The sequence below is a fragment of the Pipra filicauda genome, unplaced genomic scaffold, assembly GCF_003945595.2.
Source record: "Pipra filicauda isolate LSUMZ 115617 unplaced genomic scaffold, ASM394559v2 scaffold1_size10287979_pilon, whole genome shotgun sequence".
Taxonomy (NCBI): Eukaryota; Metazoa; Chordata; class Aves; order Passeriformes; family Pipridae; genus Pipra; species Pipra filicauda.
In genome coordinates this window covers 1,755,915-1,772,889 of record NW_024104310.1, presented here as the reverse complement: position 1 = coordinate 1,772,889, position 16,975 = coordinate 1,755,915, and the positions used below count along the sequence as shown (strand labels likewise).

At 43.2% G+C, this 16,975-nt stretch overlaps 1 protein-coding gene across 20 annotated transcripts in view; it reads right to left on the bottom strand.

The window, feature by feature from the left end:
* The window catches only part of PARD3 (par-3 family cell polarity regulator), a 452,171-nt gene extending 435,411 nt beyond the window's left edge, over nucleotides 1-16,760 (bottom strand). For 16 of the 20 annotated variants that reach the window (XM_039380698.1, XM_039380695.1, XM_039380704.1 and 13 more), the window contains exon 1: nucleotides 16,347-16,760. In XM_039380698.1, coding sequence (XP_039236632.1) covers nucleotides 16,347-16,466 — 120 coding nt within the window. In that variant the 5' untranslated portion in view covers nucleotides 16,467-16,760. The remainder of the gene's footprint in view (nucleotides 1-16,346) is intronic. The other 4 variants (XM_039380705.1, XM_039380706.1, XM_039380707.1 and 1 more) reach the window with 1 other exon arrangement.
* Nucleotides 16,761-16,975: the final 215 nt, after the last annotated feature.

Here is a 16,975-nt window from a genome sequence, read left to right as displayed (position 1 = left end):
TGCTCATTTGGTGGGTTTTTTTCTAATATTGATTTCTATATCCAGCTTGCTTGGCAATAAGCTCATCCAATGTATTTTCTGTTTCTGTTGTTGATGAAATGCTGACTATACATCCTCTTAACATTAGTAAAAGTGTTTACATGAAAAAAGCTTCACTAAATGTTAAAAAATACACATTATTTTTAAGTTATTTAATGGTGTACAAATTCAATATAAATGCAACCTGGGATAAAACAGACACAGAAATATCCCTTTAACTCATTAAGAACAATCCCCATTTGGAAACATATCCCACTTACAAAGTACAGGACAAACAGAAAAAGCAACATCTGAACTGGCAGAGCCCTACCACCACATACTCATTCATCACCACGCATCACAATTCAATTGCTTTCAATAAAACTCAACTTTTTGTTAAAAGTCCTGACTCAGTAGCATTTGCAGGATTCCCATAACAGTATTGCTGGCAGCTTAAAAATCTGTCCATCTGCATCCTCCTCACATGGCGAGTTCAGGCATATGAGAACAGTGCAGAACAGAAGAGCAGGAGAGAGTCTGGACCAAGAGTGTGCTGCTGTGATCATTCCTGTACACCAGCCACCCTTTTTGTTTTGCTATTGCATGCCTTAAGGAACAGCTCATCTAATCTGGATGCAAGTTTAATAAGACCATATAGAATTCCCTGGTTACTGTTCTGGTATAGGGAGTAGCCTGAGTTTAAGACAGCAAAAAGTAAGTTCAAAGACAGCCTAAAAAACAAACAGAAGACAGTCTAAAAAAAAACCCAAAAATTATGTATAGTCCTATTTTCCATAGTATCATTATTTCTTTCCATAGCATCATCATATAACTCAGTAATGCATGAGGACAGGAAACCTTCTCAATCAGCACCTTTAATGTGTGTACAGCACATACAAGGAAAGGGGACATTGTTGTCGTGCAACAGTCAATTGCAAGAATAAAAAACAACACCAGAAAAAAACAATAGAGGCTAGAAAACAGTAGAATAGAATTAATTTTTATGCAAAAGCCAGGAACAGAGATGCTATTGAACAGGTCAGGAATGGTGGTTTCCAAAGGCAGAAAAGAAGGAAAGCATCAGCACTGTTACCTTCAGGATGGTTCAATCTAAATACAAGCAGTTTTTTTGGTTTTTTTCAGGGGCTTTCTACTGGAGAGAGCTGTCTAGAATAAGAGGGATATGCCAAAGCAAGGAAGAGACACAAAATAATGCATGTACATATGCACATTAGAAATATGTGCTATAACTCTCAGGCAATCCAGTTTTCTCCACTGCCTAATAACAGCATGTATATCAAAGGCACACAGAGTCACTTGAAAATACAAATTCTAGAGGTAAAAGATGAACAATGGTTGTCATCTAAAATTATTTTGTAAATGCTTCCATTTGAATAGTCCATCAGTTGCATTTTTGCAAAATGCTGTAGATAACAAGATGACTACGACAGCTGTTAACAAAACCTGAAGGCTTCAACAAAAGCAGTAATAATAAACGGCAGTTATGCTGTAGCATGTTTTCTAAAATACAGAAGAATACATCACCATTTGCCAAAGTCAAACCAATCATTCTAAAGAAACTGGTCTGGGGTGGAATTGTAATTTGCAAAATCACAAAGTTCAGGGCTTATTATTATTATTTAATAAGTACTATAGCAAGCACTCCCCTCTTTGTTCCCTCTGGCCCTACTGCAGCCCTGCACACTTCCTTATTCCTAATATAGAGATCCTGAATATGACATTATAATCATGAAAGCTTGCATCTACAAAGAGAAACATGCTTTCTTCAGCCCTGCATGTAGAAGGGATTAAAAAGTTTTGGTAGACTGAGTTCCTTTTAAATCAGCATTTGTAGCACAGTAATCTACAAGCAAGGCTGAGACCCAGGCAATTAACCCCATCAATCTAAAATGAATGCATAAGCATGAAGATAATTCTTGCTCAACAGCATTAGTTGAACACTATTTCAGCATTTACTGACTACCTCAGATTTTTTGGCCATAACCACCTCATTTACAACACCTCTGTATTACAAGAGTATTACAACACTTAAATGAGGAAAAAAAATAAAAATTCCACTATCATACATTAATATTCCCATTCTCTAAATTTCTTGTATTTAAACCAAATACATCACTAACAGATCTCCTTCTGGCTTCAATGTGTCAGTTTAAAAAAAAAAAATCACTACTCATAAATCTCTTTAGATAGCTATACTGATGTCAAACATAAGCATTTCCTTTACTTTCATTCTAAGTTATAAACATGTAAACAATACTGGAATCAACATCCCCACTGCCAAGTACAGATCACTATATAAAAGTTTCAATCACAGTATGAGCACGTTGAAAAAAAATTACATAAGAAACAGATATTATTAAGTAGTTTAATATGACAGACTCTACACTTTCCTAAGAGGAAGAGACTTTCTTTTCAACAGCCATTTACCACAAGCTACTCTCTTTTCAGCTTGGTGAAGCATGATGTGTTTTTTCATACAGAAGCTGAGCTAAAAGAGAGGTGAAGGATTAAATACAGCAAAATTTTACCACATCCTTACTAGAGGGGAAAGATAGTCTGGCAGTTAAGGAGTCAGCAGGTCAGCACTTCATTTCCATCTTGGTTCTGAACTGCTTGTGTGGTCCTGGATCAGCCAGCAAACTTCTGTGCTTCCCTTCTCCACTCACTCTGTGGGGATAATTCCATACTTGCCCAACTCACACTATGACATTTGTTTGCGGATTTGGTTTCTGAAGGGTGAAGGTGGCAAAGCAAAGAAGGAAATTACCCTGTGGAGTAGGTGCTGAAGAGCCAGCTCCTTGCACCTACTTTGGTTGTTGCACACTGTAATAACTGATGGGTGCATAACAGCTTTGCTGCAGCACAGACGACCAGTACAGCAAAGTACTTTTCTCTTTCCTAAGGTAAAAGAAAGATGCAGAGAAAAACCACAGAAGGACTTTATGCCAGTATTCACTTGCTGCAATTAACATTGTGCTGTTGTGAAATTCAGTTAATGAGGTCCTTTGCAGAGAATGAGCCACGGGAATACATGATGCTGCTCCCAGGTGAGCAATCCCATACTCCATCATCTGTATTTGGAATAAACCTACACAATTCCCAGTTAACGCAGGGCTGAGTTGGGAAGGTAGTGATGAAAAGGAGCCCATTCCTACTCTGTGGCCCTCTTTCACACCTGAAAAAGTAGGACATTGATACATACATTTTCCTTCTCAAATCACAGCATCAGTGAAGCAAAACTAACCAGATATTTCCTGTAACTTCGACACAAGATTCAGCCAATGCTTCTGAAAGGAACCCTTACCACAGCATTCATAGTCTCTCCTATTCACATCTACATGTACTTCTTTCCATACCTCAGGTTCCTGTGCACTAGGAAACTTGTTAAAATGGAGTAAGCAATAGTTGTCACAAAGAAGTGACTTCAGTAATGTAAAAAATTGTGAGGCACATTAAACTCCTCTGAAGACACACCAATTTCTAAATTAGTTTAGTGAATCTTTTAACTGCGTAGTGACACAAAACGTTTGGTCTTTTTAACAACTTGTACAACCTCTATGCATAAACTTATCTCCACATTAAAAATAAAGCCAATTTGAAATAGTTCATTCTATAACGAAAGCAAGTTATAAAAACTATCCATCCTGCTAGAGAGGTACACACCATGGCAGCCCAACCACGCGGCAAATCGGAACCCCCGTTCACCTCGCAGTAACAGAGCTGGTGCCTGTATGGCACAGCAAGTGCAGCCCAGCAGCAGCGAGTCTGGACACAGATGTGGAAATTCAAGTCCATGTCAATGCCCAGCAAAACAGTGTAAATAACAACACAAAGGGGAAAGTTTTATTAGTGGAGTTCTATACCAGGCATAACACGTATTAAAATCCATCCTTTAAAAAACCTGAAGTGGTAAATTTTATTAGTTCACTTTTGCCTTCTCTATATTTACTTTTTTTTTTTTTTTTTTCAAAATTACTCTGATATTTTGTTTCTCCCTTGTCCATTTAACAACATTACCAAACCAGCAGAGCCTATCCAAACTAAAAGCCTTGCCCTGCTGCTGGTGTATCACGAACATATGTTAGGAGCACTTAATTGCCAGGCTGCAATCTGCTCTCTGAAGGAGGTTTGTAGCAGGTGTGACTGTCTGGTCTGCAGAGAAAACTATATATAAAGATGCAAGAGGCAGGGGGAGGGGGAGGACTCCACAGCTTTGCTTTTACATATCTTATGGGATTTGTAGGCCTACTTATTTAGAGAGAGGGAGAGGGGAACCACAAAGTTAAAACAGATAAACCTTGACATCTTTGAGCTCAGTGTTTGATTTTACAGCCCCTCCGTCACTGCAAAGCAAGCACGTGAGCAGCATCAGGCTGACTCCCATTTGCTGTTCATGCTGAGAAATGCGCAATTTGCAATTGCAAAGAACCAACCTCCTTATTTATTGCATCTAGGCACAGTGTACAAACCCAGAGCCATGTGTGGTCTTCCCCAAAGGCTGGCTTCCCAAACAGTGCATCAGGTGAAAGGCATGCTGCAAAGGGCTGTTTATTATAAACTGAGTTCAGATCTCTGCTTCCTATCTCAGCTTCTAGCTTACACTGCAGAGTAACACAAAACACAAAGTGATCTATTACACTCCACACTTAAGTTCAGAAGGAACAATGCATTTTTTGAAAAAAGTGACAGGAAAATTCTGGATTTAAAGCAACATGCTTCTAAAGCACTAATTAATTACAGAAAAACTATTATTTTTTATGTCAGTATCACACACAACTTTAATCCCCAAAAGTGATCAAGAAAAAACATGGATTCATTGTATCTTAATTCTCTCTATTCACAGTGTCTCTGGCATCCATCAACCTTTGGAAACAAAGTCTTTCAGAAGGCAACAAAACACATTGAATCAGAAGCAACTTGTGAAGGCTGCTAGAGTTAGAGCAGTCTTTACACACTGCATAATCACAGACATAATACATGGTCTCATAAAAGGAAACACAGACCACCCCCAAAAACCACAAAATCTGCAACTTCTCTGTTGCCCAGAGAAGCTACTGGTGCCCCATCCCTGGAAGTGTTCAAGACCAGGTTGGATGGAGCTTTGAGCAACCTGGTCTAGTGGAAGCTGTCCCTGCCCACGACAGCAGGGGTGGAACTAGGTGATCTTTAAGGTCCCTTCCAACACAAACCATTCTATGATTCCATGAAGACAAGACATACATTTTACAAAATTAGCTATTATGATGTACAGATTCAAAATAGTCCATCAATTTTAACATAAAACGAAGAAAAAAATAACTCCTCTCATTTTCTTCTGCTACGAGACCAAGCAAGTGCTGAATTATGAAACAGAGACATTTTAGAACGAAATAGACTATTTCCTACAAATCAGACTCAAGTACAGTAAACAGCTATGGTAAATATTGAAACTTCTTTTAAGTCAGAAGACTAGCATGCATTTATAAGCAATTACAGGCCTGCTTTGACAGCATTTTTAAAAGGGGGACACCTACGTGGATCTATCTGATCATACTGTACAGCCCACAGGAAGACAATAGACCTCAACTTCCTCAACCACTTAGCTCTGCACTTATCCCACAAGTCACTGGCCACTGGAAAATACCACTACAAAAAGCAGATTTAGTCTCAGTTCGAAATACACGATTGCAAAAAAAACAATTCCAAGTAGATTTAGGGTACAGTTCCCTTCAGCAGCTTGCTTGGACTTTTCCAGATCCTAAAAGGTAAAGAGCAGTACATCCAAGCTAATTACTTCACATTCAAATATCAAAAGAATATTTAATTCAGCACAAATTAACTTTTCGTACTAGCTAGCTCCCCTTTGCTGCTGCTTGCATTCCTCAGCTAGGGAATTTCACCAGCAAAACAAACTTCTTACCTCCACAGAGACAGGGTGAGGACTAGGAGCCTTTTCAGCTAAATATTTTATAAACCTCAAAAGATACAATACAGCATACTCATTATCTATGGTTTCCAGTTTAGCAGGGGGTTTCAAGCTAACAACAGCTATTTTATGGAAACGCCAAAGCAACAAAAGGGTAATCAGGAATTTATTTCAAACGACTATACAAATAAAGGAGAGGTTTATAAGACACTGATTACAGTAACATTTCACACATATTAACATCTGGTTTAGTTTACCAAAGCATTGTGTTCTGGAGTGATTGCTGGGCACAGGGTGAAGAGACTACTCCATTGCCTAACATAACCACAAGTTAAATACGTTGTTTTACACACAGAGCATAACATTTTCTTTTAAGATCAGCTTAGTTAAGTCTAGAAAATATAGAAGGTTTTCTCTTCAAATGCCAGCACTTAAACATACAAATATTTTGCATACAGTTATAGACATTTAAAACCACAATCACTGGTCATTTTACAACACAGAGCCTACACTAACAGAGTATTCCAAATTTAAAAGCTCTACTTATTTCAGTCAGTCTGCTTTTTCTTGATTTTTTTTAGTTCAGACTTCAAATTTTCCAGAATTATTAAAGGCCACAATTATTTGTGCTATTTTTCATTTGAAGAAAAACTCTAAAAGAAGAAAGACCTTGAAAGAGCAATTAAAGCTGCTGTTAAAGAAACTCAGTGAGAGTAAAAACCATCAAACCTATCTTCTCAAATTAGTATTCTTAATGACAGAAAAAAAAATGTTGAATACAGGATTTGGCAACAATGATCACTATGCCCAGCAGACAGGACTCTCAGTTTAACTGAGTGAGGATGGAGGAGTCTCTTGTGCAAAGTCTTTTCCTTTCCCCCATCCCCAGCCATGTCAGACTCACAGTGCCACACCAGAAGCAGCTTTGTCAGCGTTTACCAGTTAACTCAGGACACACCCTCACCTTGATCCAAACCTGAACTGCTGCCTCACACTGAGCCCCCTCACTTGCACCTTGCAGGAGCCCTGCAAAGCGGGCCTTCCCAGCCCAGGAAAGCCACAGCCATTGCTGGGCTACCTTCCCTCCTCTCCCTCCTAAAGAAGTTCCCCTCTTACCCATCACTCATCTCTACAACAAAAGCCAGAAACATCCAGCAGAGCAAGTGGGGTGTATGGAGATGACTACTCTCCAACTGGCTAAATTATTACAATTGCACAATATTTTTTTAACTGTTAGCAAAGCCTAACACTTGAGGACAGCAGTCTTCCAGCAGCCAAGACAAAGACAAACTAAAGGTGCATAAAATCCCTTCCCTCTTTATCTTCCCAGGCTGCACACAGTGCCGAGGCAGGAGGCTCATTCACCAGGAATGGCTGGCCACCACAGCCCTGCTGCCTAAATTCTTCTTCTTTTGGTACTTGGTAGCTGGCCACTCTCCCAGTGCTCAAAGCTGCAGGCAAGGAGTCTTCACAGGAAAGCAGAGGGGAAAAAACTGACAGCACAAACAAATGCACACTTAAAGAAATGCAAATAACGTTTGGTACAACAGGTTCTTGGAGAGACCAAATTAAGTCAAGCTTTGTTATTTCACTTAGCGGTTTATTAAAGAAGTTAAAGGTTCTGAAGCTTCCAATTTATTCCTTTTTTCTTTTTAGCTGTCATTCAAGTTGTTATAGTAACAAAACTTTCAGGCTGCGTGGTCTCAGTGACACTCCAGCATCCCTAGAAATACTTTTTCCAATATTTATTGAATTCTGCTCCCTCCTGTTCAGAAGGACTCCGAGAACTTGGAACAAAGTTTTTCTTCTCATTATCTGTGCAAAGAGGTCTATTGCTGAGAGTTTCTCACAAGTAGGATGCTGCTTCTGACATTTAACAGAGAAGAAAAAACATTATGTAGGCTTTGCCTAGGGGGAAGATAGAGTAACTCGACAACTTTGAAAGCACATGCAAAAAGACGGGGTAAGGTGAAGCTACTGTTTCATTTCGTAAGTGTAGCTACATTTCTTCAAACAAATAAAAACACCTAAGTGGGTGCACACACAAACATACCGGCACTCCCAGAAGTTCTATCTCCATTTAAAACGTTTTATACCCACATAACTCTTTTTTTCTAGTAATACAACATCAACACCAGAAACATTTTAAATTGCCATTCTGAGTTTGTAAAGACATGCATACCAAGAACAAAAATCCTACAAATGTGGTCACTTAAAAAGAAAACTGCTAATGATATACCAGCTTGCTCCTCCTGCAAAGGATTCATAATTTTGCTGCATCAGCAGCAGGCTGAGCATGAGAGAATGTGGAAAGTATGGCCAAAAATGTGACATTGTGTTTCCAAAGCAGTGTCTATTTTCCCTACCAAATCAGAGATACACCACTTTCACTAAGCCAACTGCACAAAGAGAGAAGCTTCCTATAATAAATTCCACAGGTTTCTTTTATAAAAAAAGCCTTTTGGGTGACATTCATAGTGCCACTGAGGTCAATTTTTCATCCTCTTGCTAAATGGACCACTTACTTCTGGGGCACCGAGTTAACCAGTTTCTTCTCATCTTTGGCTCTTTATATTTGTCAGTACATAATTTACTGCATTATTATCTTGCTTCCATGCAAACTCTCATTTCCCTCTCATATGAAAGAAAAGGCACCAGGAGTCACATCCGTCTATCATTACCCCAAAAGTACTTCCTTTCACCAAACTCCAAGGACATCCCAACATTTTTTCCACCCCTGCAGAAGACCATCCTTCTCCCCACAGCCATTTCCCTTCTGCCAGCCCTGTTTTATAGAAGTCCTGCCAAGTTGTAGACACAACAATCCAGGAGCCGACACCAGCCAACTTCTCCAGCACCAGAAAATGGGCCCTGGCATGAACACAGCAGCATCCCAGGGCCCAGCACCACGTGATGCTCATCTCTGCTCCTGGGAAGCAAGGATCACACAGAAACCCACTTGGTCTTTATTACTCTTCCCCCCATTGGAGACCTCAGCCCTGAGACGTAGCATGTGGAATCCAGCCCAACAGTTTTTGGTAGGAATAAATTTCTCCTTTTGTTTGGGATTAAACAGGTAATTAATGTGTACCACTTTACCATAAGAAACTGAAGTAGAAAATAAGTTGCCATCAAGTAACTGCTACCTGACTGAAAAAAAGAACAAAAGCAAATACTGCAACAAAATAGAAAATTATTTCCAATTTAACCAATATCTGGGACCAATTGGAGAAAATTACTAAGGTTATTTTCATAGGAAAAAAATTACATTGCTAAGGTATTGAAACAAGTAAAACTAATCTGATTATCTCAAAAAAACAAAAAGGCCTCAATATTCACTGTTAGTTTAAAATTATTTTTCCCCAACTTAAAATTTGAGTCATTTCTCTTTCACTAGCAGTATTGGTCATTTCAACAAGTATTATGTATGTCTCTGCTGCTGTTTTCTTTTTTACTTTCTTAGTTTTCTAAACAGCACCACTGGATTATGTAACTTAGCTCAAAGGCAGTTTGGTTTTTGGTGGTTTTTTATCCATTTTTCAGCAGTAGACTTGCTGAGCATTACAGGAAAATGACCTCAAAGAAACAAAGAAAATATATAATGTATATTAAAAAGGAGGGGGAAAAATAAAGCACAGATGCCCTGAAGTATCTTGCAGAATTTTTTAATACTTTTTGCTTCCCTTTTTATTTTCTTACTGCTCAGAAAATATTTCTGAGTGAGAACATCTGTGCTATACTCTGGATTGATGTTTGAAGAATTCCACTTTATTTTCAATATACATAAGCATTGGTTCAGCATTGTTGCATGTTTTATCCATTCAATTTATATTTGGATGAAAAGGTTTGTTTTCCTTTGAAGAACCAGGAAATTGTTTTAAAGCTACATGAACCATATTCTGTATAACTAACATCACCAGCATTTCTCTCCCATTTACTCCATCTTATTTTACCAGATTAAACGTGCCACAACCAAACGATGTCATAGTCTGGTACAACTGAGAAAGTGTTACTTCCAGTGGTGTTTTTATAACAGAACTAAAACATCTGCGACTGTTATAACCTAAGTTAAAGTGTAAAAAGCTATGAGAGTCAGATGGTTTTCCACTGGTGGAAGGCTATCGCCCAGGAGAAGAAAGGCTGGCAACTCCCTAAACCCCAGATTGCCTCCAGGAACCCTTCTCCAAATGCGCTGAGCGCTTCCACAGGCTCCTCCACAGTCCTCCCCTCAGAGCTACAGGAATTGCTCACAGCAGCTGAATGGTGGGTTTGCTCAAAGGGAAAATCACTCTCAAGCCACTCTTCCACAAACACACACTTCACTTTGATCACCCTTAAGTAACACTGAAAGGCTGAGAAACCGCATAATGCCAAACTGAGAGCAACAATGTATCCCGTCCAGCTGAAGGTAGGTGCTGCTCACACCAGCCAGCCTCAGCAGTATCACACACATCCTTCACTGAAAGCACCTTCAAAGCTGAAGGGCTTGCATGCTGTCCACTTCTCAAGCCCCTCTTTGTAAGCAGTACAGAATTCAGTCATCCTCTTTATTAGCCTTGAATAATCTCAAAAGCATTTAGACTGCTTGCTTAAACCACAGGGGTACAGCCTCAGTGTGGCTCTAGGGCCTCCCTAAGACAAGCCTCCTCCCTCCTTCCATGGATGGCTGAACACAGGCAAGACCTGGCAGAGAGGGGCTGTGGCAACAGCATGGCAGGGTTTGTGCAGCTCCCTGTCTTGCAAGCCACAGCTCCCCTCAGGCACAGCACTGCAGTACAGCCAAGTCACCATGCAAGGGACCTTCACAGCTACTGCCACACTCACTCCAAAGGGTCCTTCCTACCTTCACCCTGCAACTTCTCTTGCAATGTGCAAGAGTAGCCTGTCTTCATAGATGAGGACAATGATAGGAAAACATTGATTTGACTGAAAACACAGAGGAAGTTGTAGAGAAGAGGTTAAAAGTAAATTTTCCATAATGAGCAGAGGGAATTAATTCCTATAGCCTTGCATTTCCAGCACCAACCCCCAAACCTGCAGCTTTCTAAATATTAAGCCACTGTGACCCATTTCAGTACTTATCTTCCTCAAATCAGCATCTCTCCACTGCTGTTCACAACCTCCACCAAGCCGCAGCAGAATGACCTTACCCGTCAGCTGGGTTTCACTGCTGCTATTGGGAGCCCAAAAGGAGCAAAGAGGTCAAGAGCTGGCTTGAGAAAATTGCCAGCAGCCCCAGGGAACCTGGACACTCCTGGCTGCCCTCAGGTAAAACACTGAAATACCACCCAGCCAATACTAAATGCAGAGCCCAGAAACATCATCTTGGCGGTGTCAGCTAGAAGTAAATTGATAGCCAACTGAGCAGCAGGGGTGAGAGTAATTTTTTGGCATTTTGGTTCTCTTTTGGGCCTTTTTGGGGTCGAGTGGATTCCTGCACATTCTGAAAACAGCATGTAAGATTTCCTTGTATTTAAAAAAGACTCAAGAGTTACACATGTATCAAAATGAAATTAAAAAAAAAAAAAAACACCTTTTATGCTAAATTTAGCCACTACTGCTGTTTGAGTGTTTCCATTAAAATTCCAAAGGGGTCTCTTCACAGGCACTGAGGAAGACCTAGTTAAGCCTGTGGCCAAAACATATTGGTCAAGCTTGAGGAGGGAGTATGCCAAGACCAGTAAAAAGCCCAAGTAAAATCAGCGTATTTTCATACTGACCCACCCCTGTGCATTAGGATCTATAAAAGATGCCCCAGTGACACAGTCACAAGCAGCTATGAAACTGTTTGCTCTACAGAACATAAAATGCATCAAAGCTGAAGGTGTGTACCTGAAAGACAACCTGCTGCCTCAGAGCTGACCTTTAAGCAAATAATCTGAGAAGTCCCCATTAGCTGGCAGTAGGGGGGGGGGGGGGGGGGATAAAAATAAAAATAAATTAAAAAATAAAGCATAAAAATTAAAAAATAAAGCAAGCTTCACACGCAGATTCTCTGTGACTACAACCTGCCCTCTCACACGTCTCTGCTGATGAATGTTAGACCTACCAAAGAGAGGGAGCTTTAAGCTCCGGGTGGCCTAAGCCTCCTAGGTACAATTTAAGTGAGAATATGGTCATTTGACACCTGTTACCTTTGCTCACATTGCCAACTTTCCTTGAGATCTGGTCCCTTATCAACTGCCTTCAAATGCTATCAAAGAGCAGATTACAATTTCTTTTCACAAATATTAGCACACTGCACTTTTTAAATGAACAATTGAAGTATTGTTCCATGTACCATCACAAACCCCACAAAACTTCATCTCCCACAGCATTTGGTGAGAGGAAGGGGGAAAGTGACTCAAGAGACTTCTTCCAAAATCTTTTTTATTCAGCAGAAAAATTGTTAATTTACTTATTTAAATTAGAAAATCAGGATTATATATGAGGTCTAGGAACACCACAACAAGCTCATGATATGCAGAACAACAAACTGAACTATCATAGAGACCTGTAGGGACTGAACATGACACTGAACAACCTCAGCAAATCCATGATTTCCTAATTCATACTCTTGCTTACTGTGCTCATTTACATCACATTAAAAATTATTTTTAAAAAATATACCTGCCCATTACTTATACATACTTATTTATATAAGAAGATAAGAGGTAAAATGCTTACGATATCAAAAAAAAAAAATCAAAGCACAGAAAGATTACACTGACAGTCAAAAGCCAACAAAAAAAGTCAGAAACATCTCTGGCTACAACTAGATCAAATCAAAGTTACAAGATGTACAATTACCTCCTTTGGATAAATAGTTACTTGATACATCATTTCTATAATAATTTTCTACATTTTAACACTAGGTCAATATTTGATAAGCATGTTTCACATCAACTGCCTGTCTGTTGGCTGCCTTTTGGTGCAATCCATCATCTCTTGCCATCAATGTTAAGCCACTCAGGAGCGGCTGTCTTGCCCTCTCAAATCCCTCTTACTTTCTTGCCAGTTTTTAATCATTACATTAATTGCTAGGAAGCCATAAGCAGAACTACATCAACTCCAAACTTGCACAGCCCTTGACCAGCAAGGTTTGGAAAATGCACCTACCATTTCTAAGGCCAGCTGCCCCCTGCCCAAGCTGTACTCCTTTAACACTCACACAGAGATTGTGCCAGAGGCTGCATCAGTCCATCCAGCCACACAAATAGCACACCATTAGCGTGCCACCATGCAAACTGGGTTTCATTAAACGTGATCGATTTTGCTGACTCCGCTTGCCCTGGACAAGGTGGACTTCTCAAACATCTCTTATCATTTGCTTGTTCATTGCCCTGAAACACAACCTGCAGACAAAATGTATCACGTTTCAGACACTAAGCCTCTTTTGGAATAAATGCAAAGGAACAGAAAAATTTATACACGCTACGCAGACCAACCTTCAAACACAGCCTGTCATATTAATAATTAATTCCACACCCATAGATTTAGTATTGACAGCAGTGTTAATTCATAATTAATTTTTGGAGATTTATGAATCTTAATCAAAGATATTGCACCCAAAACTAGCAGCAGTTACCTGCAGGTCTGTTATCTGTATGTTTTAAGCTCAAAATTTTAGAGAGAGGAGAATCTTACTATTACGTAGATTATTTTCCATAAGTATTTTTTCCATTCTCGACATGTCTCTTCAACCAGAATACCAAGCCAGAACACAGAAGCCAAATTTTGAAGTTACTCACTCCTGGCACAGTGAGTATTGGGCTGCCTCACTACAACTGCACAGGGACACCACAAGTGCACACCGTGCAGATCACTTATTGCTAATCACAACCTGGAAACCATGACAAAGTTGGAGGTAATCTGGGAAGGGCTGACAACTCAGTTCTCAGAGGCTTCAAGGCATTCTCCTGAAGCAATTGCTGCATACAGCAGACACACACATTCTTGCAGGATGAGAAATGCTGGTTTTCCTGTAAGTATGAAAACCATAAACTTAATTCAAATATTTTGAATAATCTTCCACCAGATATGCTTTTTTCCATAACAGCACAGAGGTGGTAGATTTCAGTGTCAGCTTGATACCAGCTACCGGACTGTAAATTCATATGCACACATATACTTCGATTCTCTCAGTTTAGGAATTACTTTGTCCCCTTTCTTGTCTCTTTATGAAGAGTTGATCATCTGCTACACTAGCACAGAAAGAAACCACCTAACTGCTACAAAATGACAGTCATCTATGAAATTCTGGCAGTGAAACCACAAAATTACTATGTTACTCTACTGGGAGCACAGCAAGCAGCACTATACATCTATTTACAAAACACTGAGGATCCACTTCCTTACTACCTAAACACCACCACAGAAAATCTTCAGCAAATTTAAGTTAAAAGTAAGGTTTGACAGTGACCATATAAAACACTCAGAGAAAGCCCATGGACTCTGCTACTATTTTCAACCACAGAATTTCCATATAATAGAAACAATCTCAGTAATTGCGGCTACCTCAAGTCCATACCAGTGGCATATAGCATAACCACCATATAAATAATAATAAATAAAACCACCCTGTCATCTTAAATCCAGGGTACAGAGCTTTTGGTACCAGGGACCAGTCAAGGTGTGGGTGCCTCTCTGCAAACTGTCTTTTTAGACAGACGTAATCAGAGTTACATTTTTACTTTTTTCGTGCTTCCACAGGTGGGCCACTTCTTTCCTGAGGAAACCCACATCATTTGCAATCATGTAACCTTTTCCTGGTGACCGGCCTGTGTTTCACCTCTGCTCACTCCTGCAATTCCTTCCAGGTTTAACATTACGCTGCAGAATGCAACAGCCATCACTTAATGCAACTTAATAGTTGGAAGCCAGGATGCAGTCCACCGCCACGGGAGTTACACGGGCCACAGTTTTGGAACACAACACAACAAAATAATTACTTTTATTATTGTTGTAACACTGATGAACAAATGCTGCAAATACTTATCATCTGAACGGCCGATGAGGTATTCGGTGCTCCACTGAGGGTCACGCTTTACTGCTTTACCTTAATCATAGAGGTACTTTCAGCCCCTGTCTCCTACATGCAGGGAGACTGTCATGTGAATTAACTGTTGTATATAAATAACAGCTGGTATGCAGCCACAGACATATCCTAGAGAATAATTTTATTCTTTTTCCAGCCAGAATCAGAATATGTTTGCCCTCCTCAGAACGATATTCTTCAGGAATCAAGTGGGGCAGTGATGGGAACATCAGTTACTTTTCTCCTCCCAGCAACAGGAATTCTCCACAAAAAAGAAAAAGCCGATCTTAACAATTTTCTTGGGAATCACTTCAAACCAATCAATATACCATTCACAGTATTCCTTCCACTGCATGTTTCAGGAGAGCCTGGCAGTCTGCATTTGCTAAAGCAAAACTTCCACAGTCGGAAGTGTAAAGCATGTCAGAAGGGCTAAGGGGAAAAAGCACACTCAACTGCTTGGATGGATCAGGCAGAGGAAAGGGGAAGGGCACTGCTTAAGTTCTCAGCCAACGACGGTCATACTGTCCCAACAAACCAGTTGATCAAAAAGAAGTTTGCAGCAACAAGAAAGTACAGGGGCGGGGAGGGGAAAGAAAGAAAGAAAAAGAAAAAGAAAAAAAAGGAAAAAGACCAAAGACCAACAAGTCGCCCATGGAGGGAAAGCCAAGTGTGGAACTGCCTGCACACCCACAGCCAGGGATTTCAACATGGGGCTGTGGGAAGCCGGCGCGGGCGGGTGTCGGGAGCAGCCCCGCCGCGGGCCGGGCCGGCGCTCCCCGCACCCCGGGGCAGCGCGGGCGCTCCCGCACACGCGCAGCGCTCCCCCCGCGGCGGGGCGGGCGCGGAGCGGCCGCGGGCGGCGGCGCTGCCGTGGCCCCCCCGGACCCTCGCTCAGCGCGGGGGGCGGCCCGCGGGGGTCTCCTCGCACCGCCCTCCCCGCCGGGCCTGGAGGGCCGGGAAGCCTGAGGCTGGATTTCCAGCCCTCCGCGGCCACTCCCGCCCGGCCCGCGGCGCCTCGGCCCCACCGCCCGCCCCGGGGCAGACCCGGCACCGCCGGCCCCCGCGCCGCGCTCCCCGCCGGGTTCGGGCGGGTCCCGCACCGACACCCCCGGGGGCCGCCCGGCACCGGCGAACAAAGGGCCGAGGCCCGCCCGGCGCCCGCGGGGAGCCGCGGAGGGACGGCGGAGGTGCCGAACCCCCCGCGCCCCCCTCCCCGCGGCGGCGCCGGGCACACACGGACTCCCCGCGGGCTCCGCCGCCGCCCGGCCCCGGCCCCGCTCCCGCCGCCCCCCCGGCGGGGCAGCCCGGACTTTCCCCCTCGCTTCCCTCCCCACTCCGGGAAGCGCCATATTGATCGCGGGCGCCGCTCCCCGCGCCCCTCACCTTGGCGATCGCCTTCTTGTACCGGGTCACCGCTTGCTGGATCAGGCTGAAAACTTTCATGTTCCCGTCCCCGCAGGGCACGACCACCCGCGTCCTCCCGAAGCACACCGTGACTTTCATCCTGCGCGGCCGGGGGGCTCCCGCGTCCCTCCGGCCCCGCGCAGCCTTCTTCTTCTTCTTCCTCCTCCTCCTCCTCCTCCTCCTCCTCCTCTCCGCCTTCCGCCACGGCCGCCCCCCGGCGGGGCGCGGCGCTCAGCCCCCGGCCGCCGCCGGGCTGCCGCTGCGGGCGCGCTGCCTCCCTCCGCCCCGGCGAGGACAGGGAAGGGGAAGGGAGGGCAGCACAGGACGGGTGGCCGGTGCTGCCTTCCCGCGGGCCGGGGGCCGCTCACATGCCGCGGCTCTGCCCGCGGCCACCTGCTCGGCGCCTGCCCCGGCGCGCAGCGGCGGCGGGCGGGGCGGCGGCGCTGCCTCCCGCTCCGGAGGCGTGGGGCGGTGCGGCGGGGCGGGGGCAGCGCCCGGCTCCGCGGGGCGCCGGGCAGCGCGGACGGAGCGGGGGGAGCGGGACGGGGCTCGGCTCTGGGTAGCAGCGTGACCTGCCCGGTGCCCCGTCGGTGCTCCGAGCCCGGAGG